This window comes from Aplidium turbinatum, chromosome 1 (genome assembly GCF_918807975.1).
Source record: "Aplidium turbinatum chromosome 1, kaAplTurb1.1, whole genome shotgun sequence".
Taxonomy (NCBI): Eukaryota; Metazoa; Chordata; class Ascidiacea; order Aplousobranchia; family Polyclinidae; genus Aplidium; species Aplidium turbinatum.
In genome coordinates, this window is record NC_137472.1 from 8,222,735 (window position 1) to 8,249,868 (window position 27,134).

General features: G+C 37.1%; 1 protein-coding gene across 1 annotated transcript; it reads left to right on the forward strand.

Annotated features, from left to right (window-relative positions):
• The first annotated feature begins 1,858 nt into the window (after positions 1–1,858).
• On the forward strand, positions 1,859–27,134 carry LOC145771511 (P-selectin-like). The gene is made up of 14 exons (XM_082583245.1): positions 1,859–1,901; positions 2,161–2,340; positions 2,703–2,900; positions 3,293–3,472; positions 4,033–4,230; positions 4,622–4,801; positions 6,807–6,995; positions 7,314–7,502; positions 11,387–11,785; positions 12,396–12,590; positions 13,773–13,886; positions 16,071–16,243; positions 20,068–20,203; positions 25,583–27,134. The coding sequence occupies exons 1-14, from the start codon at positions 1,859–1,861 to the stop codon at positions 25,720–25,722; spliced, it is 2,514 nt and encodes an 837-aa protein (XP_082439371.1). The 3' UTR covers positions 25,723–27,134.

Below are 27,134 nucleotides of genomic sequence, written 5' to 3' on the forward strand. Positions count from 1 at the left end.
AGAGCTTATGATTGGTTGGCGGTTTCATTCTGGTCATTTTTAGTGGCAGAATTTCGACTTGTTAAAGTGGCTACCGTACCAAACCTTAGTAAGTAATTGTTTAATATCAGTAAGCGAGACCACTTAAATTTACACTAAGAACTATCGTTAAAAGATCACATTAATTTGCGACTAAAAAATGTCATGAAGTTTCCTTTTTACATAACGTAATAAAAACGTGTAAAAATACCTACAAAAACACATAATCTAACTTATATCCTAAAAAATGCGGAGGAGCGTGGTTGACACCAATCCACTTGAGTGGAGAATTCTTTCTGTTTATACCGTCCTTGGGAGGTAGTTTTACCTAACACAAATTAAAAATTGCCCAAATGAACGAAAGAACTTCAACACGTTTAATATACGTGGAAAACACGTGTTACTTTTCAACAGATGGAAACGTGCAATACACGTGGAAACAACATATAATCAACATACAAAAAATTCCGGTAAAACATCCTTCTGCTCGGGTAAACATTTCTTCTCTTTTGTATGCCCTCTTCTGGGTGTAATTTTACCTTATATACCTTAAAAATTAGTCAAATAATCATAGGAATTTGAACACGTGTAATATACGTGGAAAACACGTGTTATTTTTGCAAGAGTTATATTCAAAAAAGAATCCCTGATAAAACTTCTAGAATCATATTTACACACTAGTCATACTAAATGATAGCTAAAATATGTCTCTAAAAAAATGTTTTTTAAACAAGTGAATTTGTGTTGGTGTACACAAACTCCTTAATAACACCTGAATTCTACCTAAGATACCATACTACCTAAAATCAACCAAAAATCAACGTGTAATATACGTAGCTTTCTAGCTGGGTATCTGCTAACACCTAGTTCTAGGGTCAAAGGGGCAGATAACTGAACTAGCAAAAACATGCACACCCCGCTGGTAGGCTACTTACTTTGTGCGTTGCAGTACCCGTTAAATCCGATCTTGTTGGCTATTTCGGTGGACAAAATGTGTTCCTAGTTTTTACCTCAGTCAATGAGTCAGTTAATAAATTTTTCGAACATATAGGCTACAGCTGGTTGTGAAAGTACATGGGTACATGGCGTATCCTTATGGCTGTTGATAGACAAAAATAGTAGTTCCACTTCCTAACACCATGCATAATTTTGACGAAAAAGAGTTGAATTGTTTTCTGCTTTAGGAATTACATGTCCGCATAGGAATGCGTCCGAATTCGCTGTAGAAAGTTCAACAAATTCGTCAGGGATGATTGGAGACATCGTGACGTATGAATGCTCGGAAGGCTTCAGATTGAACGGACCATCAAGATCAAGATGTCTTAGTGATGGCAGCTGGAATAATCCGGTTCCAACATGTTCACGTAAGCACATAAGCAGTACTTCGAATCGAATACATTTTCATAGGGATAATCTCATCTATGTAACGTTTAACGTATAATAAAATTGCTATATAAATAATATTTTCTACGTTTAGACATTCCTGTTGAACTATTGATTAGCTCTGAGATTCATTTTCCTGTGAAGCGCTACCGGGTTGGACAACCGATGGTCAAGAACTCTGGATCATAACTTAGGAGATCCGATTACAAAATGAACAGCTTCAGTCGGGTATATAGGCTGGAATTAAACCAACAACTTTACTATTGGTTTAATTTCAACCTAAACTCGCTCGAAAATGTTCATTTTGTGATAAACTTAAGTGTCTGATTGTGTAACACAAATTAGTGATGATTTCAGTTCATTTTTCTTTCCTACTAACAAAGCAAAAAATAATTTTCACCATAACATTAGAGGTAGAAATAGAAAACGGAAGATAGAAATTCAGCAAGCAACAGGCATGCCACATTCTTATGAGCACAGATACCCATCAGTGGCTTGGCGTGACCTTTTTTGGGGTTGTTCACTTTTTTAGGAAAGTTTAAGCATATCCTAGTCTACTTGTATTTTTAAAAAAAATAGTAGAGCTGACTTGGTTGAATCACATCCAGGGATCTTTTAAATATATGTAGACTGACGTTTGCTAAAAAAAGTCAACACCAAAAAATGGTCACGCTACGCTAACCTCATCAGCTACATAATATAGAAAACCACCAAATAAAAATACAAATAAGCCATTAACTTTATTGTTTTCTTTATCAGGAATCACCTGTTTCAATCGACCCATTCCACAACGCGCTGAAGCAAATCCACAAAGATCGTCATGGTTCGTTGGAGACGTAGTGACGTATTCATGCAACGCTGGCAATGATGCAATTGGAGCTACGTCATCAACGTGTCTGTCGGATGGAAGCTGGAATAATCCAGTTCCTACTTGTTCGAGTGAGTTCCTTTACAATGAAACGAATTGAAGAGTCCAACAAACTTCACCTGACAACCAGCTAAAGGACAATTTTTAATTTGCAGATCACTTAAGTAGCTTGAGTAGGCTACCTGTTGGATTTACTCAACAAAAACTCGGTTCTGGCAAATAATCTTCAGTAAACACCAATTTGTCACAACACGTTCGATCAATTCTAAACTCTGTTTAGAGACTGGGTTCTTCTTGATCTATTGCACCTGGAATAAACATGCATTGCATTCATGCATAGAACTAACTACGAACTAACAACAAGGTTTTAGGTAATGAAAGCTTGTGGTTGAATTCTATTAACTCTTGCTCTTTAACACTGATTCCATCGCAGGACAAGTTACCTGCCTGGTTCCTCCTCCTCAATTGTTTGCTTCAATATCAACAAATCGGGCCACCATTCCACCAGGTGACAGTATCGAGTTTATATGTGATGAGGGCCACATCATTCGCGGCCAAGGACGAAGATTCCAATCGACCATTACTTGCCAAGACGATGGGACATGGTCAGATAAGCCACCAGAGTGTACCAGTGAGTGTCTGTTTATGAGTAATTCATAAAGGCCAGGTTTCTTAACGATGGTGACTCATGACATTATACATACCAGCAGGCTACTTTAAATGTCGTGAGGGGAACTTTAAAAACCTACAGTTACAGCTAAACCAATCTGGTCAAAAATTTCTAAACCAAATTTCCGGCCTAATTGATCAACCTCGACTCTATTACAAATCTACAACAAATGTTGCAGCACAATTACAACATTATGACGTATATTCGCTCCATGCTTGATTAGATGAAATGATTCTCAAAAGCTGAAACAATGAAGCTGCAATTAAACAAAAGTTTATCATCTTTTATTGTAACTTGAAAGAATCAAAAGTTAAGTATGAAAATTCAATGTCCCAAGGCAAATATTTTATCAGGAATAACCTGTCCCAATCGACCCATTCCACAACGCGCTGAAGCGAATCCACAAAGATCGCCATGGTTCGTTGGAGACGTAGTGACGTATTCGTGCAACGCTGGCTATGATGCAATTGGAGCTACGTCATCAACGTGTCTGTCAAATGGAAGCTGGAATAATCCAGTTCCTATTTGTTTGAGTAAGTGTTTTCAATTTGTTTTTTGAAGACTTTTTTTATTTTTTAGCATTCAGAGATGTTTCTGCATTTGTACTTAAACGACTATTAGTGACAGCAAAGCACATTCTACCGGTACCCAGAAGTAGCTCTGTTGTCAGATAGGAATCTTCTGATTAGATAAACCAAATTTTCAATAAAATATGACAAAGTTGGAGTTTATCAGCACACATAATATTTTTGAAAAGAACGCTGAAACCTATAAAAGCATTCGAAGCCATGATTGGATGATTCAGGAAATGTTTTCCCTTGAATCGCAACTGCGTCTTTGCAAGCTCACTCCGTCTAACTGGAACCAACAGTAGATTCTGCATCATGTTATGAAACTTTGGCAATGGCATTGCATGTAGGCTATTGAAAATCGATTTTGAGCAATTTGTTTTTTATCGCCCAAGTAGTCGTTTTGCCCACTTCAAGTAATATGCTACCAGGTAAATCAAATGCAGCCTACATTAAGAAGTATTTGGATGATATCAAATACAACATTCCTTTCAACCTGCCCAACAACATTTATTCCATCGCAGGACAAGTTACCTGCCTGGTTCCTCCTCCTCCATTGTTTGGTTCAATATCAACAAACCAGGCTACCACCCCATCCGGTGGCATTATCGAGTTTACATGTGACGAGGGCCACGTCATTTACGGCCCAGGGCGAAAACTCCAATCGACTATTACTTGCCAAGACAATGGAACGTGGTCAGATGAACCACCAGAGTGCACTAGTGAGCGTTTGTTTGTCTGTTGACTGATTTGTGGTGACAATGTTAGTTTATGAAGACGTCACCAGTCAATGAAATCGCTGATGACAGGCACGTACTGCAACCGGCAGGCTGCTTTATTTGTCGTGTGGGAAAGTGTAGGATCGGCCGTCAACCTGGTCAATGTTTTGACCTTATCGATCAGCCTTGTAAACTTATTGAAATTCAGTAAAAACCTTCACAGTTTATCAAATATATTATGACGTGTACTTTTAAGGCTTGCTTCAATGAAATGTTTCTCGAAATTTTAAAACTGCGAAACTATAAAAATAATTAATCATCTTTCATTGTAAATCGGAAAGGGGCATAAAAACTAAATTTAAAAACTCAAAATGAAATTTAATTTCTTCATCAGGAATCACCTGTCCCAATCGAGCCACTCCACAACACGCTGAAGCGAATCCACTAAGATCGTCATGGTTCGTTGGAGATGTAGTGACGTATTCATGCAACGCTGGCTATGATGCAGTCGGAATGACATCATCTACGTGTCTGTCGGATGGAAGCTGGAATAATCCAGTTCCTACTTGTTTGAGTGAGTTTGTCTTCATGATTGGTCAAAACAGTTTTTGTCCTTTCCATCTGGAATTGTTACAGATGTTTTGCTTTTGTACTAAACTGAGCAATGGTGACATCAGGCAATACATTGGACATAACAGACATCCGCTATACCTATCACTAGTCCAAGACAGGTTACATGGAACTCTATAATTAGAACATGAAACAAACAAACTTCCCAAGAGAGAGAGAGAGAGAAAGCTTCCACAATCGCGGCATACTTTACCCTATCTGCAGCGACATGGGTTTTATGAGGACGCCCCACTCTAGTAGTGAAATATTTCTCAGAAGGAAATATGCTAGAAATGTGAAATTTCTTGACTTTTAGTTTTTATTCTTTGCAAATTCTCTAAACCTACACTGGTAATTTTTCGACCTCCCTGCCCTTCACAATAAGGATTTCGTCTCAGGTGGCTAGACATTTTCGTGCAATGCTAGATATATATAATTTAATCTTAGTGCAATTACTTTGAAATGTAAAAACGCCCAAAGATGCCTTATGTTAATGAACAAAAGTAATTTTTTGTTTAGTTTAGCATTGCTTTATGTTATAATTCAAAAATTTTAATTTTGAAGCTATTTTTGGGAAAGTAGAATAAAAACCGACTTTCTGACGTTTTTCATCTCAAACACTTTATTTCAATAAATTTGTTTGGTAAAAATTTAATTTCTATACGCACAATACACATGGATTTTATCTTGTAAAATATTTTGGTTCTGTGATTTTCATAGCTCCCGTTATTAGCGATTAATTAGCACGGGGCTAAGATAGCCGGTGACATGCTTTCCACGTATGAATACAGCTCGTATTAAGATAAGGTTCCTATCACCTTGATTTCTATAGAATTAAATTAAGGACAGTTGAATACCAGGACGACTCACTTTACTGATTTTTCTTGCGATATGGACAGCTGGAGAGTCACTGCAAAATGTTAAAATTAGGAGAACTGCGAAATTTTTTTTCGCATTTAAGTAAATTCATTTTCATCAAATGAAATGCTATATTTTGCTTAGAATTTTGAGTTGTTTTTTGTTTTTGTTTTTTTGTTTTTTCATATATTTACCCTGCATTGCGGGAAAGCGGACTTGAGCGCTATGCATCGGTGTACGCCTTCCGACGTACACCTGACCCACGCTGCAGCCGACGGCAATGTCTGTTTCCGATTGTCTACTCCACTTATAACTTAAATTTGGTACTACCCATTACTCGAAATCGATCACTGGGTAGAGGCAATTATCGTAAAGTTTCTTGCCCAAAGAAACAACAGCAAGTGGGGGTGGTAAAACATCGGTAAAACCTTATATTACTGCAGCACTCTGAGGTTATCACTGTAACGTCACTCTACCGCTGCATTATCATGACTTGAATATCATTAAATAAACATGATATCACGTATTTCCATACATGTATTTTGGCAATACACACTTTGTAAGCACATGGACATTTCACATATGCTGCACTTGGATATGCGACGTATAGCTGTAAACTCCATGCTATTGTAAAACTAAAATTTTGTCATAACATTATGACCCTCCAGTTGTCCACCTTCCTTTTGAGCGAGCAATCCCCTACTTCTTCCATCCCTAAATTAAATGTGCACACATTATATGGTGATCTGTGTGGATAAGGATAACAAAGTCACTTTAAATTAATTTTGAAATAATTTTTCCGCTGCTCTAAAATAATTATTTGCCAAAAAGTTTGGAAAACATCAGACAAACTTTGGCGTAGCGCAACTGTGAATTGGCCGGTAGTCGGATATCTCGTACGTTTATGAATCCGACTAACTATTAAAACTATATTTAGTGACATTTTAGCAATAATCCATTTTTAATAGTACTATCATAAGACAAGTAATGTAACAAAGTACGACATAATAAGACGTTTTTCAAGTCGACGAATAATTCATTTCATCTCACATAGATAATTCCCATTGGTGGTCCAACTCTGACATCATTTACGGTCAATATGCACTTTTCAGTTCAGTCTTGTCCACGAGTCACTAACGCTGATATTAGAAATGGCAACACTGTTGGCAGCGTCCGTCTTTTTCGGCCGGGCGAGTCCGTGCGGTTTGCATGCGACGCTGGATATCGCTTACTGGGGTTGGAGAGTTTAGTCTGTCGGGAAGACCTTCTGTGGTCCGATGCATTTCCTGTCTGTGTACAAAGTAAGAGCAAGTTGTAATTTATATACTGTAGTCTAAACTCTAAACATTAAGTATTTTACTATCCGTTTTGTTTATGCATAGATAATAATTAACATTTTTTTTCGCTCATTATTAATGGCAGGGTGCTAACTGACGAAGCGTCGAAAATAAAACTGGTTATTATTTCCAACACATCCGATGGTAACCTAGCCTTCAGTCTCGAGAAGAACGCAAGAAATGTTATGCTAAGATGCTTGGTGAATAATGTAGCTATTCTACTAATAACTATACCAAACTCATGGTTGCTGTAAAATGTGAAGTGCTTTATTTTATCTTCAGTCGCGAGAGATCGATGTCCAACTCTGGCTCCTCCAAAGAATGGCAGAATAGAGTTTCACGGGCATGGTGATTACCAGCCAGAGTCTTTCGCCACCTTTTTTTGCCGAGAAGGATTCCGTTTGAAAGGGAGCTCATCCACAATTTGTTTGGATACATTTGTATGGACACATGCGGTCCCTAAATGTGAAGGTTACTGTGATAGTTTTCCATTAACGTTTCGACATTAATAAATTGTAGATTCGAAATGTTTTCAATTCTTTCAAAGGCCGTTTCTTGTTCCACCTCTCAGCACTGAAAACATTTTTTTATAAAAACTCTCAATCCAGTCTTTTGCCGCCGAAAGAAATTCGTTCATGCCTTTAAGCTCTTCGGTTAATTTAAATTCTTCTGATTAACCAAATTTACATTTTGTCTTCTACTATAAATTCTTCATCACATTTTGGGTTTTATTCTGACGTTAGGTCCTAAAGAGAGTCAGAGGAAAACCTGCAGCTTTGAGCAATGTGCAGCCGTTTTCTCGCAGTGATGTAACGCTAGATCAATCGATTCTATAACATGTGACATCATCATCACATAGCACTACATTATTCCATATACAGGGTGAACAGAAAGTCCTTGGACCAACTTATAAACGATTTATTGATAGAAAATAAATCAAATTCCATCAAAAAGTGTCACAATGAGAGCGTGCAATACTAGGAATAAATTTCTTTAATTATTTTCAATGTGGCTGCCCTTCACTTGGATAACTCTCTCAATTCTTTGTCGGAAACTTTTGATCGAGGCATGTATCTCATCCTGGGGTATTTTGGCCCATTCCCGCATGTGTGATTGCTTTAGAGCAGTGGTTCCCAACCTTTTTAACCTTGCGGCACCCTATCAAAGAGAAAAATAGTTTGCGGCACCCTGACAAAACTGAATCAGCTTTATGAGGTTTCTGCATTTCAAATAACAGTATGAAATAACACAGAATGAGTTGTACACTAGCGCGCGTAAATAAATGTATTTATTCAAAAGTCAGTGCAAAATTTGGGCATGACTTCTTGCACAAAGTCCCTTAATATCTGGGAGCACATTCGATAAATCCACCCGCATTATTTCTTCCTCGACTATAAGCAGTCGTTCTCGTTTTTTTAGTTTTTATGTTCCTTAATACGGAAAATCCACTTTCATATAGGTCTGACGTGGAAAACTGTAGCAAAAGCACAATAGCTTTCTTTCCAACGCAAGAATATTTATTTTGAATTTTTATCCAGAACTTGTCAAATTTTTATATAACAAAAGTTTCCAATTTTATAATGGTCCCCAAACAATTGTGCAACTTTGTAATCGTGCTGGGTCACACAATCCGATAATCCTTTGTGTGAAATCACTGCAATTTTGACTTTGTGCGCCGTGAAACCCAAAATAAAATCCTGAAACCTGGCAATAATGATGCGTTTCAAACTCTTTTATGGAACGAACAGCAACGAGTCAAAATCTCTTCCACGCTGTTTTTCCTGGCCGAGAAAACAAAGGCTTACCGCGGATCAGAGTTAAAATAAATAAATTCCGCACTTAAACGGGATAAAGTTAAAATAAAGAATGGGCCATAGTAGCCTATTGCAATATCTCAATTGCAATTGGCACCCCATGGTGCCGCGGCACCCAGGTTGGGAACCACTGCTTTACAGCATCGGAGCAAGCCTTTGATTCTTATAACGGCCATACACAAAAGTCCATGGGATTTAAATCAGGCGATGAAGGAGGCCATATTTTCTTTCTCCAGAATCGTGGAAGTTGACGTGAGCACCAGTCCTGAGTCCTTCTGGAGGTGTGGGATGGTGAACCATCTTGTTGGAACGTGAAGAGCTCATCTTTGTAGTTTTTTCATTTCTTCAAGGGCTGGAGTCAAAATATCGTTGATTTAGCTATCTGAATTGATTTTAATCCCTTTTCCACGTTAATAAGAGAAGACTTCCAAGTTTTGGAGATGGCGACCCACACCAAGACAGAAGATAGTTTTTGTCCGTAGTAAACTATTTTCACAGAATCTAATATCTGCTGAAAACTTTGCATAAATTCTATCATTCTGATTATTGAACTGAACTTCAATTGTGAAGAGTTTCTTGTCTCAAAAAATGATCTCTTACCCTGCTATGCCTGCTTTCAGTTCTCTGAGAAGAATCTGTACTCTTTCAAATCTCTTTTTATTTTGGAGAGGTGTAAGGAACTGCCGTTTTCTCATCTTGTAAGGAGACAATTGAAGATCTTTTTCTACAATGATTCTCATTGAAGTGTTGCTCAAATTCAAGTCTTTGGCTGTTTGATGGATGGATCTGTTTGGGTTTCTTCTCACCCTTTCTCGGGCAGCCTTAACCACTTTCTTTGTTCGAGCAGTGCGAGGTCTTCCACTCCTAGGACGATCTTCAGATGTACCAAGTTCCTTAAATCTATTCACAACATACACATTTGATTTAGATGACAATCAATATGTTTAATCATAAAATGAAAAAAAATCCAAGGACTTTCTGTTCACGTTTATGTTTAATATTTCGTCAAATGCAGTTATTAACCTCTAAAACCTTTTACAGGCTGGTTCACCCTTATTTTGGTTCATCAGAAGGTTCTTATTCATAGAATTTTTATTAGAATAATTATTAATACCATTTGAATAAGAACCTTCTGATGATCGCAGATAAGCAGCCTTTAAAAGGCTTTAGTCACTAGTAGGCCTAACTGCATGTGATGTAAATCCCTCTGATTGGCTTTTGCGCTTGACATTGAGCACTTTTTTGTAGCAGTAAGAGTATTTTGTTTAATATTGTTTTATATTATTCTTTTTTTGTTCACATGGCAACCTACAGCAATTAACAGAAAGAAAACGACGTGGAAAAATCCGTGACGCGACAATTTATCGAAAGACAATTTATCGAACGACAGTTCATCGAACGACAGTTTATCGAAAGACAGTTCATCGAACGACAACTCATCGAAACGACAGTTCATCGAAACGACTGTTTATCGAAACGACAGTTCATCGAACGACTGTTTATCGAAACGACAGTCTATCGAACGACGAAGCACATATGCAATGGAATACTCAAGAGTTAGGGGCTAGGGGTTAATGGTTAGAGGTTAGGAGCTAGGAGCTAGGGGTTAAGGGTTAGGAGCTAGTGGTTAATGGTTAGGGGCTAGGGGCGCGGGTAGGGGTTAGGAGCTAGGGGTTAGGGTTTGGGTTAGGGGTTGGGATTATGGTTTGGGTTAGGATTTAAGGGTTTGGGTTAGGGGTTAGGGGTTAAGGGTTAGGGTTAGTGGTTAGGGATTAATGGTTAAGGTTAGGGTTTTAGGTTAGGGGTTAGGTTTTCGATAAATTGTCGTTCGATAAATTGTCTTTCGATAAACTGTCGTTCGATAAACTGTCGTTCGATAAACTGTCGTTCGATAAACTGTCGTTTCGATAAATTGTCGTTCGATAAACTGTCGTTCGATAAACTGTCGTTCGATAAACTGTCGTAGTACCGGAAAAATCAGAAATTACGATTACTCGATTAGTGTAGTTTCTTTTTTATACTTGGAAACAGACCAAATCATTGCAACGACTTGTGTCGAAACGAAATATTTTTCGCGCTTATTAAATGTAGCCAGAGGCGCCGGAAGCGGGGGGGCAAGGGGGCGGATGCCATTGTTCTTTGTATACCGGACACTTGTATCATTACTCGATGATGAGCTGATGGATGAGCATTATCGCTTTATCTTATCTTTAAAACTTTAAAAACAAATTGGCCTTTCAGCAATAAAAGTGCCCTTTTTTCATAATCCTGGCCCCCCAGTCAAAAACCGTTCCGGCGCCCCTGAATGTAGCTAAATGTGAAACAATCGAAAAAATGTATAGTTTCTTTTCAAATCTGTAGCAAAAACAAGACTATATTTTCTTTAAATTTATTGCTTTCGTTTGTTTTGTTTAGAGTCAAAACGAAATGCCTCGTTTCGAACCGATATATTTGTTAACCGTCTCATTTTCCTGAATTCTGGTTTCACACCAACCTTCTTGCAAATCAATAATTAAATAAAATTTTAAAAATTTCCAACAGAGGTAGGATGCATCATTTTTGAGCCGATGATACCTCCGCGAGTTCGAATCCTTGGATTGACAGGATTGGCCCACCCAGTCGGTGACACTCTCCAAGTCGAATGTTCCCATCCTCTGCAAGAACTAAACAACAACCCGAGAATGACTTGCGTGGGAGAAAATCGATGGAAACCGGATATTCGGGATTATAGATGCCTGTCCTTCTGCTTGGCTCCTTCGCTCCCAGATTCCATCAAGATTGTTGGTGGATATCAGGAAGAGTACAGAGCTGGTTCCAGAATCTCGTTTGCATGCGTGAAGCGCAAAGAAACAGTAGTCGGAGAAAAAGTGTTGGTATGCAAAAGAAATGGGGACTGGAATCGAAACCCGCCCACCGCGTGTGAAACGAAGAAAATAGAAAGTAAGGTTTATAGTAAGTGAATCCCTATAGATACAATGGCTTCTTTAATCTTTATGCTTCAATCTACTCTTTGATCAATGTGTGGCTGCTTGACTTTCTTAAGTTGATTGCGTGAACAACTGATAATTATAATTGAACAAATTGCTACACATCTTAAGCTCTTTTTTGCTTGACATTCTTAGTTACAACACACTTCATCGTATTTAGGTTGATGCTAGAAAGAAATCAACATTTACATATAATGCAATAGAAAGTAAACTGTAGCTTTTTTGTAACTACAATGAAATGAAAATGCGTCGAGGTACTTTTGGACCAGAACCAGGGATGATTTTAGGGATCCAGAACTCTTCCAATAGGCCTTAAGACTGACAGAAAATGCTACGCGTTGCTTACTATGGTGCATTTGCATCCTCGCCTATTTATTATTATTATTTTAGACGCAACTCTTTGTTTTCTAAAAAGATTACCTCTTACAAGGAAAAAGTGCGATACAGTAGAACTAGCAGTTTGACAGTTATAAAAATGCTGATATAGTTAGTAGGTTACGTTACAGATTTTAGTTAAACTTAATCAAGGTAAATTGTTTTAAAATATATCTTCATTCTTGCAGAAATGTACTGCCCTGAAGCTCTGCCGCCTCAAAATGGAGCCATCATCGGCAGTACAGGAGGTACAGTTCCGGTTCTGAGTGGTATAAAGTTTGTGTGCAACTTACAGTACGAGATGTTGGGACATCCATCTGGAGTATTATCGGCCACGTGTTTAAGCAATGGGACTTGGTCTGCAGCCACCCCACGATGCATAAGTAGGTTTTATTCTGACATCATGAAATATTTGAGCTTTCAAATAAATGGACATTGGACAGTGATGTAATTTAGTTAATTTATTGAAATTAACATTGATTTTTGATGGCCTTTGAGTGGGCATAGTTGCTGAGGAAAGGCGGCCTAGAGAAAAGAACTGGTCACCCTACTCTTATTAGTGGTGAAGGCTTAGTATAGTACCCGCACTATTCCAATTTAACAAAATATCTTGACCTTTGATGCAGTACTTTGCGAATCTCTTCACAATTTTTTATGTAGATGTCAATCTTCAAAAAATTGTTACATGAATGCTCTCAGCAATTTTAACGCTTTTGTCAAATCGTCGTATTTCAGTACTGATGCCATTCGCAGTTCGTTCGTTGACAATTTTCCACAACAGCATTATCTGTTAACTGGGTTATAGTGATTATTACTTGTATTGCATATTTTATAATCATGGTAATAATAATGGTGTTGCAAGCACAGTAGTGCTTTTTCACTTTCATGATAACTTACGTAGCAAAAAATTTTTGTTTTGTTTTTTGCATGTTTGGTACCAAATATGGACTTATTGATCTGATGCAAATAAATATTAATAAAATAATAATGAGAACATTATCTTCTCATCTCTCGATGCTTGGATCAAGTATGGGACTCACCTTTACATTACTACGTATAAGATTATAACATGCACTGTAACTATCAATAGCCTGAGACAACAGTTTGCGTTATCTGGAGAACACTTTCAATTTAAATATGTAAAGAAATTCATAAATTCCTTTGCATTACAAGACATGTAACCGAGTCGTTCACATCAAACATTGTTGTGGGTTTGACACCTGTCAGAAGATATTTCATTTTCTTGATCAGTTTAAATATGAAACCTTAAAATAAAAAATGTATTGTCAGATATATTGTTGATTGAGAAGATTTTCATGTTCATTGCAGTGAAACAAAGAAATTTCAAAGCCACACATTAGTAGACGAATTAAAATATCCCTTATTATTTTCATACATTAGCAACGCAAAAGCAAAATAAAGGTTTAGTGAAATCGTCTACATATTCAATTTTGTTCAATATTGGTGTATACTATACAAGCAGCTTATTTCAAATAAATAGCATTGTTGTGTCATGATCGTTGAAATGACGTCATAATGAGAAATAAAAGGAATTATTGTGGCAGAAATCAATCCTTGTGAAATTGATCCTTGCCGGAATGGAGGAATATGCCGAAGACGGAAAATTGGATATTCCTGTGATTGCTTGTCTGGAACAAGCGGAAGAAATTGTGAAACAGGTGAACTGTGACCTGGAAGTTACTATGTCAATTTAATAACCAAGGTTTTTTTTTCTGCTGTGACAATATCAAATGATGCTGCAAGGGTACATTGGCATTGCACAGCAGCAGATGCAACGTATCAAACAACTGGATGTAGTAAATTAAATATACACTCACCCAAGTGATGTATCCAGGGGCGGGCGATCGGAGCAAACGCTCCTCCATGGCCACCTGGAGATGCGGCTTGATTTGTCACATTTTGCAGATTTTGATTACAGCTACTGCTAGTGCTTGACTGACATTTTTTGAGATGTTTTTACTTTTTGCGAATTCCTAATGACAAAAACTTTTTTTTGCCTTGGAGAAGCAGTAGCAAATGAAAAAAAGTAAGTTGAAAAACGCAAAATCAGACTGTTATTGAAAATTAACAGTCTGACTAAAATTTACAAAATTAAATTTTCTTTGTTTTTCAACATGTGAGGATGTTAAAACCTATTGTGTCATCTGGAAAAAAGAATAAAGAAAGCGTAAAAATCAACTTTTTAGAAAAATTCATTTAAACGTTTGCACAAAGTTAGAAAAACCTGAAAATTTCTGCAAAATGTGACAAATCAGGCCGTATCTTTAGGTGGCCATGGCTCCTAAAACACAGAAAAATAACTTTATTTACGGTACATCTGCAAGGTCGGATTAATGTAGACCAGAGGTCACTAACTGACGGCCCGTGGGCCGCATGCGGCCGCCGAAAGTATCAGCATACAAGTATAACCAAAAATATTTTCCTTGAGGAGATAAAGAGCCTGAAGGCAAACAATACTTTCCGGAAAGCATATTTTCGCTTTGCATACGATTCCACCGACAGACCAATCAGATTGTCGTTCTAGGTGAGGGTCGCTTAAAGTTATTCCAATGCGATGTCCATCCACACTGTCCAAGTGGTTGATTAAAACGCGTACAAAGTTGAATTATTATGCTTCCGGGCAGTTGAAAAATATTTAGCTTAGTACTGCAAAAATGTTATTAATCAACAATTCTTGCCATGCTGATAAGCACCGCAAGTGACAGTTGTCTAATAATCAAAGAAAGACTGTTTTATAGACTCTCACAAAAAGGATGAAAAACCAACTCATTGCTTTTTTAGAGGGAAGACTGTTCATGAGTTACGATAGAAATGTTTTTTCAGAGATTTCCACAAAGGTTTGTTTCATGGTGCCTGGTTTCTTCCTCCCTGTTATTGGAGCCTATTTTTCGCTGATATGTTTGCAGGTCACTATTGTTGCTTGTATTGCGATGTGTCAAACATTTCTTTGTTTACTGAAACCGTTAATTGCAAGATATCTTTTTTGAAGCGAAGTGACAACACCACTCTTGCTTGGCGATGAATATTCCGATGAAACCGTTCGCCTCGCTATAAGTGAGCAAAACAAGTGGCCTCGTTTATTTGGCATTGTTAAAGAAGTCAAAAGTGTTGTTAAAGGAACTTGACCTGGCAGTAGCGTTGTTCGACTAATTTTGTTGCTGCGGTATTCTAAGATGAATATTAACAGCATGTAACGCTGGATACTGGGTGCGAAATGCGTTCTTTTCTAGCAAAGATTCAACCTACCCAAAATTTTATTAGTACGGCCCGCCACAGCTCTCCTTAGTGCCAAAGTGGCCCGCATGCAAAAAGATTGGTGACCCGACCATTGTGTTTTGTTGAAATCGCTTGTGAAAATTTTGAAATGTTTTTCTGTTTATAATTTACTGTAAGCTGTGTAGGCTATTAGGTTGCGCCAAAACTGCTTACCTTACAAAGCGCTGTGATCAACTTACATCTGTGACAGAAACAAAGCTGCAAAAATGTAACAAGTAAAAAAAAAACAGTCAGATTCGAAAAATTTTGCAATTTATTGCTAAAGCTTTCGCCGTCTTAAAGGCCACTTCTTCAGTGTCTTATTCAAATCATTTTATTTGAAGAAGATACTGAAGTGAAGAAGCTGTCTTTACGGTGGTTGATTTTGTTCACTTATTATGTTTAACTGTTCGGTTGCTTCCTAAATGAAGAATCCTTGTATAACTTTTCATCTTCAATAACATCGAAAAACCAGAAGAGAGATTGCGAGACATCAGCGCCTATTTCTTTAATTACAAAAAATAGTTCAATTTCACATTCACATTTTTGTGATACTACAAGCGATACAACTTATTTTTTAATGTCAGTGGAATGTGGAACTTTTTCAAGGCTGAGAAGGCGGAACCAAACCTTTTCTTCTCCATCGTGGTTCCACTTTGCAAACCAAGGCTTTAATTGTAAGTGGACAATCAAAGCCAAGCCTGGGAATCAAGTTCAATTGTTCGTCACAGAGTTGGATCTCGACAACGGATACGTTGAGGTTAGTCGTAGAAATACAATTTGTCCAGCTTGTTGGCTCAACTGTATGAGTCTGTCTCTAACGTTTGAACTGTAGTCTGAGACAACAGCTGATTGCAAGTTAGATCCACTTTCATCTTGTGCAATTAACATTTAAAATCTCAATAAAATCATCCTTACACGTAAAATATATATAGGCGGGTCAATATAAGGTTTGACCCCAAAAAAATTTATACAAAAGGTTTTATTGTTCTAAGTGTATGATTAGGTTGTACTATACCACAGAAAAAAAGTATATAAAAATCTGACCCCGGGAAAGTGGTCAATTAAATAATTTGAAAATGGTGACCCCCAAATTTTTCAATGTACACAAAAAATTTTTTTACTTTAATTAACACACTATAAATGTATTAAACACGTATAAACATGGTATCCGTGCACGGACATTTTGCCGAAAGGACATTTTGCGGAAAGACATTTTGCCGAAAGACCTTTTGCCGAAAGGACATTTTGCCGAAACTCATTTTGCCTAAAGGACTAATTGCCGAAAGGACTAATTTGTTGTGAATGATATTTATGCGTTATTAGGTTATGATAATACATATAGTACGTTTGTATAATTTCGACAATTAGTCCTTCAGGCAAAATGAGTTTCGGCAAAATGTCCTTTCGGCAAAATGTCTTTCGGCAAAATGTCTTTCGGCAAAATGTCCTTTCGGCAAAATGTCCGGGTACCCATGGTATCTATGCACCAAATGAACATATCAGAAACCGTTTGTGATGTCATTATGATGTCATGGAAGACATAGGCGTAGATTTTTTAACATGTAAGAAAAAATCTGAGGGGGCAAGATGATAAAAAGTGTGAAATATGTACCCAAATTTGAAAAGTTCCATAAAATTACACTGTCAAAGCTACAAAAAAGAACAAAAAAACAGGGTGGCTGCCCCCTCAAACAGTTTCTACGGGGCGGCGCGCCCCCCTGCCACCCGGGAATCGACGCCTATGATGGAAGAGTATATGCACTAAACGTCAGTAGATGAAGTACCATATTTCAAGTTATGATTGTTACATACTGTACTAGTACCGGTAGTCGTCACAATTATCATCGGTACTGTCTGTGTCGTCTTGATCCAATGGAAGGACATTGTTTGGGTTTTCACAGGACACAAGTTGGCATTGTCCACAAGCAGAGGTACACGGAAATCCGTACCTCCTACATGTAGGCTACATTGCCGTGTTGTGCAAGCGATCGTGCAATTACAATGCATAATCTTTAACAGATTGTCCGGTGCAGGGTTTTTCAGAGTCATTACTGGTGCGAATTGTTTGTCCCCAGTCTTCCAACCCCAGCCAGTAGGGTCTAAATTGCTTTCTAGTCCTAACCATATCATTGTTTGATAGTAAGCACGCAGGGAATGGAATATTGTAGAAGATGCAGTTGGTGGGAGTCGGGCTGGCGCCACGAAGGATGACACTGAAACTACTTTGTTTTCCAACACAGAATGTCGCAAAGATGCCAGCGAATCGCTTTGCTTTCCAGCATAGAGTAGAACCATTGACTGTTTGCGATACTCTTCAATTGCATCCACCCTCTGGCCAGGTTTTGTAAATGCAAGTGCCAAGGATTCTAGCTCTTTGTCGCCTTTGGTGGCTTTCTGAAAGAGTGTTCTCTTTCCTATTCCGAAGGTTCGTGAGGTGGTATCGCATCCTGTAAACGCATGGATGAAGAGTAACTGAGAACATAGCTGTTGTCCGAGACATTCCTTTAGGGTATTAATATTGTACACCCTCTGATCTTTAGACCTCTTGTCCGAACGAAAATACATTGTCTTCTTCCGACTGTCCATATGATAGAGGAGAAGGATCAAGAGGTCTTCTCCAACAACTTCTCCTTCTATGTGTCTTCTCCAACCACGGTTGTAGTGTGGTATTCAGGAGTCTGCTACTATTCGGTGAGTCCGATTCGGTGAGTTTCTAACCCCTAACCCTAAAACGGCAATGATAATTAGGCCACGGTACCCGATAATTTAAAAAAAAAAATGAAAACATCCCCCGCTAAGGGATCGGACTCACCGAAACGGGCCATTCCGGGTATTCAGAAGCTGCAATAGCTGCCTGAACAATATCATAGTCGGCATCTCCTTCAGCGTTTATAACCGTGGGGCCTTTCTCTCGCAGTTTGTTGCTTATCATATTGATCAGCCCTTGCTTATTGCAGCCCTGTGACAGGAATTCCTCCTATTCATATTCGAGTTGCAGATGAGAATAAAAGAGAATGCATTCTTGAGACAATCTGTGTTCCACAGAAATACTGTAAGTATATTGATGCTTACTCATCAAAGCAGAAGACTTGCTGTGACGTTTTCAAAGTCCATAGAAAACCTGTGCGAAATTTAAGTTTGCGCACTATCAGTCTGGAATGGCACGAAAAAGTTAAATCTTGTCAGCCTTCATTAAAACTCATACCTGGAAAAAAACTTTGTTCCAATTGCAGAATGAAAATTCAACAATTTATAGATACTTCTGGAAGAGCTTCTTCATCTAGTGAAAGCGATATACAATCACTGCAGGTAGATAGTGTCAGTAGTGACTCATTGAACATTTTAAATGAAAGTTTAGGCAATTTGGGTGACTCACCAGTGAAACTTCAAAATAGGTCAAGAAAGAGTATGTACCCAAAGTGACAAAATGTTGTTCTGGAATAATAGAATTTATCATTGTTGCTCAGATGGATCTAAGGCTTAAAATTTTTAAGTAGCAGGACCCATATTAGTTGAAAAACATAAATTTTTGGCACAATCTTGTTGTTGGCTCCTCTCCCTGAAAGTCATTGAGGAGGAGCCATTCCAAGTTGTTTAGTGGTCAAGCCATGGCCTCCCCCACACAGCCACAAGCTTGGTCGCTTTTGTGGGATTTGTCCATAGGGTGGTTGTGTCCAGGGAAGTTGGGAGCTTGGGGCATTCAAATGGGTGTCTTGGAGGTGTGGAGGGTGTTTTTGCATTGTTTGGCACAATCTTCTTCAATTATAATATTTAATGAGCCTATTTTAAATAATAAATATACAAAACATCACTAGGGGAACTTGGCATAGCGCACTTGCAATAAAAAAATAGTACTGATTTTCAGGCACAAGCTTTTGTTTTCACGTTGTGAGGTGAAATACTCAATAAACCATTAATTTTATTTCTGATATCAATTCTCCTTGAAAATACCTTTAAAATGATGCATTGCATGTGATTGTAACTAGTGAGCACCATGGGTTATTTATGATCAAAAATTATGTTCTGCATGATTGAGCACAATTGGGCTACTAATAAACATGAGGTTAAAGGTCAAAGGTGATGGTCAAGAGCTTTAGTTTTGAGTGATATGGCTGAAGAAGTATATGTCCTACAATACCTGAAAATATCAATCAGTACAATTTCTTACAAGCTGGGAAATATCTTCCTATAGTTAAACTTGTGAAAGCGAAATGGACTTTACGCTTCAGCGATCACAAAAAGCAGTCAACTTTAAGTGGCCGTAACTTTTGTTTTAGTTGACCAATTTAAAAAAAAATTAGTTTTTTGAAATCAGAAAGAAAAGTTTTATCAGTGTGTGAATTTTCATTAAAATCTGAGACGGAGGGTTACGAAATCCCATTTTTCTGGATCACTTGACATGGAATGACCCAATAGTTATGTTAATTAATTACTTTCCCGGGGTCGGATTTTTGTAGACTTTTTTTCTGGGGTATAGTACAACCTAATCATACACTTGGAACAAAAAAACCTTTTGTATAAATTTTTTTGGGGTTGCCCCTATATTTTTCATATATTGACCCGCCTAATATGATCACATAGGTGTCTGATGGGGAAAAGAAACCGTCTCTTCGATTGAACAGCACGGGAGGACCATTCACATCAACTTCAAGATCTTTAGATTTGAGCTTAGCTTCGAAGTCTTTTGTAAGAAGATTTCGTGTCGTGTACTTAGAAAGTAAGTGATAACTACCGGAAATCCAAAGCAAAATAATTTATAATGATTTCACACTGAGATGGGTGTTGGTAATATACGATAGGATTTCATGTTTTATTAGGATTATGTGGTTTTTGAAATACTGAGGTCATAAAATGTCAGTGATGATTAAAACAGCTTCAAAGTGAAAACTGTTTTTGAAAAGTGAACTTCAGCTAAAACTTAAGTTTATGTTTGTGAAAAAAGACTTTGAAAACTTATGTGCTAACAGGCAGTTTGTTTTACTTCAGTAGAATTCGCCTATAACGTCAATTCGCCTATTACGTCACATTTCGCTCGGTCCCGGCAGAATTCCTATATTTTACGTACATTGTAGTTCGGCTACACCAGCATCGCCTATAACGTCAATTCGCATGTAACAGCACCCTTTGTTGGTCCCCAGACGTCTTTTGTTCGTTTATAACGTCACTTTATGCCATCACCTTCACCACGAACGGTCAGTCTTTTAATCCAGTTAGCGCTGCAGCTTGCAAAATGTCTTCCCTTTATTTTGCTACGTCGTTCACAGCAGGGACTTTAATTAACTGAATTAACTTTTTTTCCGCGTGAAAAACTATCATGTGTAAAAAGCAGCTCTACAGCTGACCTTTAAACAACTCAAAGCAACAGTTGTACGTGCAATAGGCTACTCATGGCCCCCTCTAGTGTCTGGCCTGATTTGTCACATTTTTCTTTGAAACATTAACAGTCTGAGTTGCTGGCAAAATATGGCAGGATACTCGAAAAGATAGCGATTGCTAAAGAAAAGTTAAAAGCAGTTCATTGATAAAAAGTTCATGTGTTATTGTTATTTTAACTAGAGTTAACTAAACATGATTTGTTTGCCACTCCCACATTACTCAACTGGCTATTTGGTGAGACTTTTGATCAATGCAACCCAGCCAAGTCCAGCAGTTCAAACCACTGGTGATGGGTCTGTTTTTTTTTGAAGCTGCTTAGTTGATAGTTAAAACTGAAAAGTACCTGGGCAGTTCAACAGGCATAGGTATACCAGAATAGGTTAGGCATTCACCAATTTAATCTTTGGGTATGTTTAACAGATACCGTATAATAATACCTTGCAGCTGTTAGAGTGCCTTGTCTAGTGTCTACTGCTTTAGCTAACATAGCCCAATGATATGTCAAACAAGTATGACTGTTTTATTTTCACTATGCAAAAACTATACCTTTTAAGTTTTTCCAAGCTTTAAAGTATGCTGACAGGTGCTGATTTCATCATAAAAAAACTCATCATTCATCATTGCAGTCATTTTTGTGGTTGCTATTATGGCATGGTTTATTCAAAATGACAGTGTCTCAGTAGGTTTTATTAGCCATGCTTTTGTGAAAGTGATCAGAATTGAAAGAATTAAATCAAGCCCCCAGATCTTTTTATGCCCACATTTTTTAAGTGGCTGCATGACAAGTGTTTAACACTGCACTGTAATGATAAAAAATCAAGAACTTTAGTTTTGCTCCAAGTACGGTATATTTAGACACTGGATCTTTTCAAGTTATCGCAAGTCAAATACTTTGTAATATGCATGAAAAATTGTAGTAACTTGACTGTATGTGGATTAAGTTTTTGCAGTGTGCTACACTTTATAAAAAAAAATGGAGTGGGCAATTTAACGTAGGCTAAAGTATTTTCTCAAAATTGGGCAGAATTCCATGTCTGGCAACCCTTGTATGGGAATGATAGCCACAGTCATTTTCATTTAGCCATTTTATAAACTGAACTGCTGTAAATTTTAATGTGCTGGTTATGGAGTTGTGTGACACTGAAAATGGTTCAATACCCGAAATCGCGATATACCGGTACCGTACAACATGGTAATTTAGACTTGGACTATGGTAATTTAGACTTACACTAAATCTACTGGAAATAAATAGGATTGAAGGAGTTAGAAATGCTTTTAAATCTACAATGGGTCAAAGACTGCTCAATCAAGTTAATCTTAACATAATATTAACATTGAAACAAATCTAACAAAATCATTAATGTTTTTACAAGCTAAAACACTTTTGCGGCAACAATAGCCAACAAAGTACCACTGTGTTATATTTACCATAAACAGCTTTTTGACATTTAGGAGCTGTGTTTTTAAAAACAAAAATACATGATGGATATGTTAAAAAGTGAGTCTATTAGAAAAAACTTTTTTAAATGCCATTGCTTTTTTAATTAAACTCGTTTGTAAACATCCTGAAGCAACAAGTTTATTTTTTGCTGGTAAGTGTTAGGCTGAAACATCGTCTCAAAAGTGGGGTACTATTAGAAATCCTCATTATACCAAGGTGCTTAGCGAAAACTTTTATCTAGTTTTATTCGTAGTTCATAGCAATCACCATTTAGATGCAGAATTTTTGCTGTTACAGTTAATCAGGGCCATTACAAACATTTTTGAAAGTTATAATTTTGTATTTAAATGATTGTGTCCTTTCGGGGAAAGTTCATTCATCAAAAAAAGAACAGAAAAATAGAAGGGAAAGTTCAGTTGTGTAATGTTGAACAAAGGAATGAAGTTGCTTTTAAGCATATTCATGGTGATGGACCACTTTCTGGTGGTAGAAAGGCATTCCAATTTCTTAATAAAATATCAGTGGTTTGAAAATGACTCAGCATTTGACCGGGTTTTACTTCATTAATAAAGAAGCTTTGCCTCATATAAAAACAAGAAGCAAAAACACAAGGAGTTCAAGAACAGCTTCAAAACAAGACAAAGTTGAAAGAATTAATACTTACTACAAAAGTATTTAAGTGACAAGTATGAACATAAAAGTAATTAGAAAGTTTTTGTCTGCCACCTGTTCACCTCTCTCGTTATCTGTTGATGGAGTTAGAGTGACTGGTGGAGCTGGTATTGTTGGCATGTACAGATTTCAGTAGACCTTGGTGTTAAACCTCAGTGCCATGGTGAGTATGTAGCTTACTGCATTAGGAGTGTTCTACTTTTGTTATAAAAATGCTGTAAGACTAAGAAGTGCTCTTCGTGATGAACAATGATGCATTGTATCCAAACCCTTCTACAAGATAGGAACGTGATATATACTTTTGTTGGTTTTTGTACCTTTGCGTTGTAGATATGTTCAAAACAATGTGTTAAAAAATTGGTATTAATTAATCAGCTGGGTACCACAACTGAGAGTATTAAACCTTCTTATGATTTTTGTATGTTACCTTTTTCTAGTCATTTCTTCAATGTATCTTGGACATGCATCTAATTATTGCATGTATTCTGAAATTGTACATGCTGTGAAAAGCAACAAAGACAACAGTAGTTATTGTGGTAGCCCATACACATTTGCCAACATGACATTCAACAATTTTCAAGGATTTTGTTTTTCATAACTAGAGTCTTTTTATGTATGACTGACAATCAGTTTGGCTTCAACTTCTGTAAGTGTATTTTTTAAAATCAATAGGTTAACTATCTTGCATTTTGCTAAACCCATTGCCTACACTTATTTACTGTACTATATGTTTAGACTGTCCAAATGAATTTGACCAAGTAAAGTTTTCGAAGCTTGTTCAATGATCCTATGGTATTTGTACAATTCTTGTATTTTTATGCAAAATAATGTATGATTGTAAAGTAGGGATACCATAATTCTCATCCCTTTGGTGTATGTGATGGTGTGAAGCAAGATCGAGTATTAATCTTGAAATTTTACGTAGGCTATGAAATATAATATCAGGGGTGCAGCCAGCACAAAATTTCAGGGGTGGCAAATAAGTATTTTTTCATATGTGAGTGAGCCTGGAGTGGCAACGAGTTTCATCGAAGGTGGAGCACTCACTGGGGTCCTCCCCCAGAAAAATTTTTAAAATATATCTTAAAATTGCCATTGTTTCAGCCAAAATCGATAGTAAAACTTTGTCAAATGATCCTGTAATAGAGTGTGAAATGTTACTTTAAAATATTTCGAGGGGAGGCAATTGCTCTCTTTGCTCGCCCCCCTGACTACACCCCTGATAAACATTTATCATTACAATTTCATGGTCTTTCTTTTGGCTGCTGCATTGGCAATTATTTTTGTAGTCGTATGCTAAAGAAAGACGTAGGTTATTTTGCACCAAGTATTCAGAATCTTTTCTAAAGTTTGTCATTTCTGCAGGCAAACGTATTTAAAACGGTTATTATTTTATGTATGTTATTTCTTCCACACACCGTACTTGTTGTGAGGACCTATGTGATAAAAAATAGTTTGCACTAATTATGCAGAAAAAGTAAACTTGTGAAAGTGAAATTCAGGTCGTACGTATATTTATTTGTGCATTGCCAATTGAAACTTTGAGGGGACCCGAAGTTTGGCTTGGTACCGGGCCCAATTATGCACTCAATGGCCCTGCCAAGACGTATTTTTTTATAATGTGCATTGAGTAAAGATCAGAAACAATCTACTGAATTATAGAAAATGTTTATTTTCTCCGTTTACGTTAATGTTGATGGTTTGGAGAAAACTACTTCTGATAACTTTAGGTTTCATTTCGTATTGCAGTTGGCATTTATGAAGATTAATAACTATCAATCAACTCAAAGAAAGCTCACGATATCGTGCAAAGCTTTAAATACTTATTACTAATAAAGGAAATGTTTGTTACCCTCTTACAATATTTTCTGAAAGAACTTTAGTTGTAGAAACTGCAATGTTTAAGACAATTTGAGTCAGCCTGTTAATAAAATCCTTCAAAATGTGACAAATCTGGCCTTATCTGCAGTGGGCCATGGGCTACTGTATAAACTAATTAACTGAATTAACTTTTTTTTACCGCGTGAAAAACTATCACGTGTAAAAAGCAGCTCTACAGCTTTGTCTAATCCGTGTCAAAACCGAAACAGCTGAAGATCAATGCCTTTTTTGCTAATAAACAACGAACTTCTCTACTACTATATGTAACGAGCTGTATTGCGCAAATTTCCTGTACCTTTCGCAGTAGCCAGTAGGTTTTTTTTTTTTAAACAATTTCTTTGTTTACTGTATTTTCTGCGTGACTTTTGTCAGTTTGGTGGTACTCAGTAAACCTGACTGGATTATACACCTCTTTCTTTAATCAAAAGACGATTTTGGAATAGTTTGCGGTAGTTCGTCTATAACGTCAATTCGGCTATAACGTCAGTTTTTGCAAATCCCCTAGAGGTGCCGTTATAGGCGAATTCTACTGTACTTTGAAAACTTTTAGCAGCTAAGGCTACAACTCCAAATTAACTCTACTTGACTAGGGCAAGTTTAAAATCACAATTAATTTTAACTAATATAATAATTATTATTAATAATTTATACTAATATTATAAAGTACTATAATTTTACAACTTTAATTGTTACTTGACTAAATTACTCATTCACTTCATTGTGCAGTAACAATCGGCGGCTGGAGTAGATGGACCAGATGTTCATCCACCTGCAGAGGTAGACAATTTCGTCGGCGAACATGCAGCAAGAACGCTACAGGGTGCTCGCCATCACAAACTAGGCCTTGTAATACCAGGCAATGTTAGCAAAGAGTGATGGCCGTTTTAGTCGCAGAGAGAGCGTTAAAAAATATGGAGTTGTAAAAGGCTTCTTCAAGAAGTTGGGTTCTTTTTTCCTTAACTCTTTCAATCACTGTGTATCGTACATGATACAATTTTCAAATTCTTGTATTCGTTTACCATGTTGCCATTTTCCATCCATACGACCCCATATACTGTTCATGATGCAAACACTTGTGCCAAAAGAAAGTGTTTCAGAGTGCAAAAGTAATTAATTTTGTTTTGTCAGTGCACACTATTCTAATTAGAATCCCAAAAATAAAAATAAATAAAAAAAACAATTGGCAACTGAAAGGGTATTCTCCTTCTTTTCGCGAACGAAGATTGCTCAACTCAAGCTTTCTAGGTTAACAATTGTTCCAAACCTATTGTGCTTGTACAATGTACATGGTTATTTAATAGAGATACTGTCGTTAGCAAACGCAATTTGTCAATTCTTGGTTCAGTGATTGAAGCTGTATGCTTTTGTGTCTTTTTATGCATGAACAATGCGAAGACAAACAAGTGTCAAGCCTGCGTAAGGCATTGATTGTGTTGGCATAGCTTGCTTTTGTGACGTCATACCTACAACGGGCTTACATCAATGGGATAAAGCTCACAATTGTAAAGCAAACTACCTGAGCTAAACTTTAGTCAAATTTATAATGCTTTAGTGGAGAGTTTGCTTTGTTGAAACACAGACAGACAAGACAAATCAACTTTAACGGGTTTAACATAATGTGTTACACACAAAAAATATAACATAATAAAATCAATTCAAACTTTTTTGACACGTACTTGTGTCTTCATCAGGAGTTATAAATCTGCAATATACATAATATGAAAATTATAAGATAAATCTGACTGTGCACTATAATTGTAACGACACTCGAAAGTGAAAAGCACAAACTCAGAAGAGATTCAAGGATGATTACGAGTAGATAACACGGCGCGGAATATAAATTACATGAATTGTAAAATACAAGCATGTGACAATTAAAGTACACAGAGAAGGAAAGACGAGCCACAAGCAAATAATTGCATGTTGAGAGATGTATTATTACGTTTGATTCTTGGGGATTCCATGATTTTGGTCCGGCATTCAAATCTGACCTCGAGAGATGATTTTGAATTGAACGACCGAGACATTGTCAGTGCACGTTACACAAGAAGCGATCTGCTCTTTAATTGCTTTTTTAGTTGTTAAATTTGTGTTTAGGTGCTCCCCAGCCTTCATCAACGAATATCTGGTTGACAAACCAATGTATGTCTGGTTTGCATCTCGCAAACAACTAAATTAAAAGACAACATTCGAAGAAATTACTGAAGTCACCTATCCCCTTTGCTCTTTCTTCAAATGTTGTCTACTCCAAAGTATTTTAGAAATATAATCTTTGTTT

Coding starts and splice junctions, on each gene's coding strand:
- LOC145771511 (XM_082583245.1), top strand. CDS start 1,859: ATGCCACATTCTTATGAGCACAGATACCCATCAGTGGCTTGGC. Junction 1,902..2,160: donor ATACCCATCAGTGGCTTGGC/GTGACCTTTTTT, acceptor TTTCTTTATCAG/GAATCACCTGTTTCAATCGA. Junction 13,887..16,070: donor CGGAAGAAATTGTGAAACAG/GTGAACTGTGAC, acceptor TTTTAATGTCAG/TGGAATGTGGAACTTTTTCA.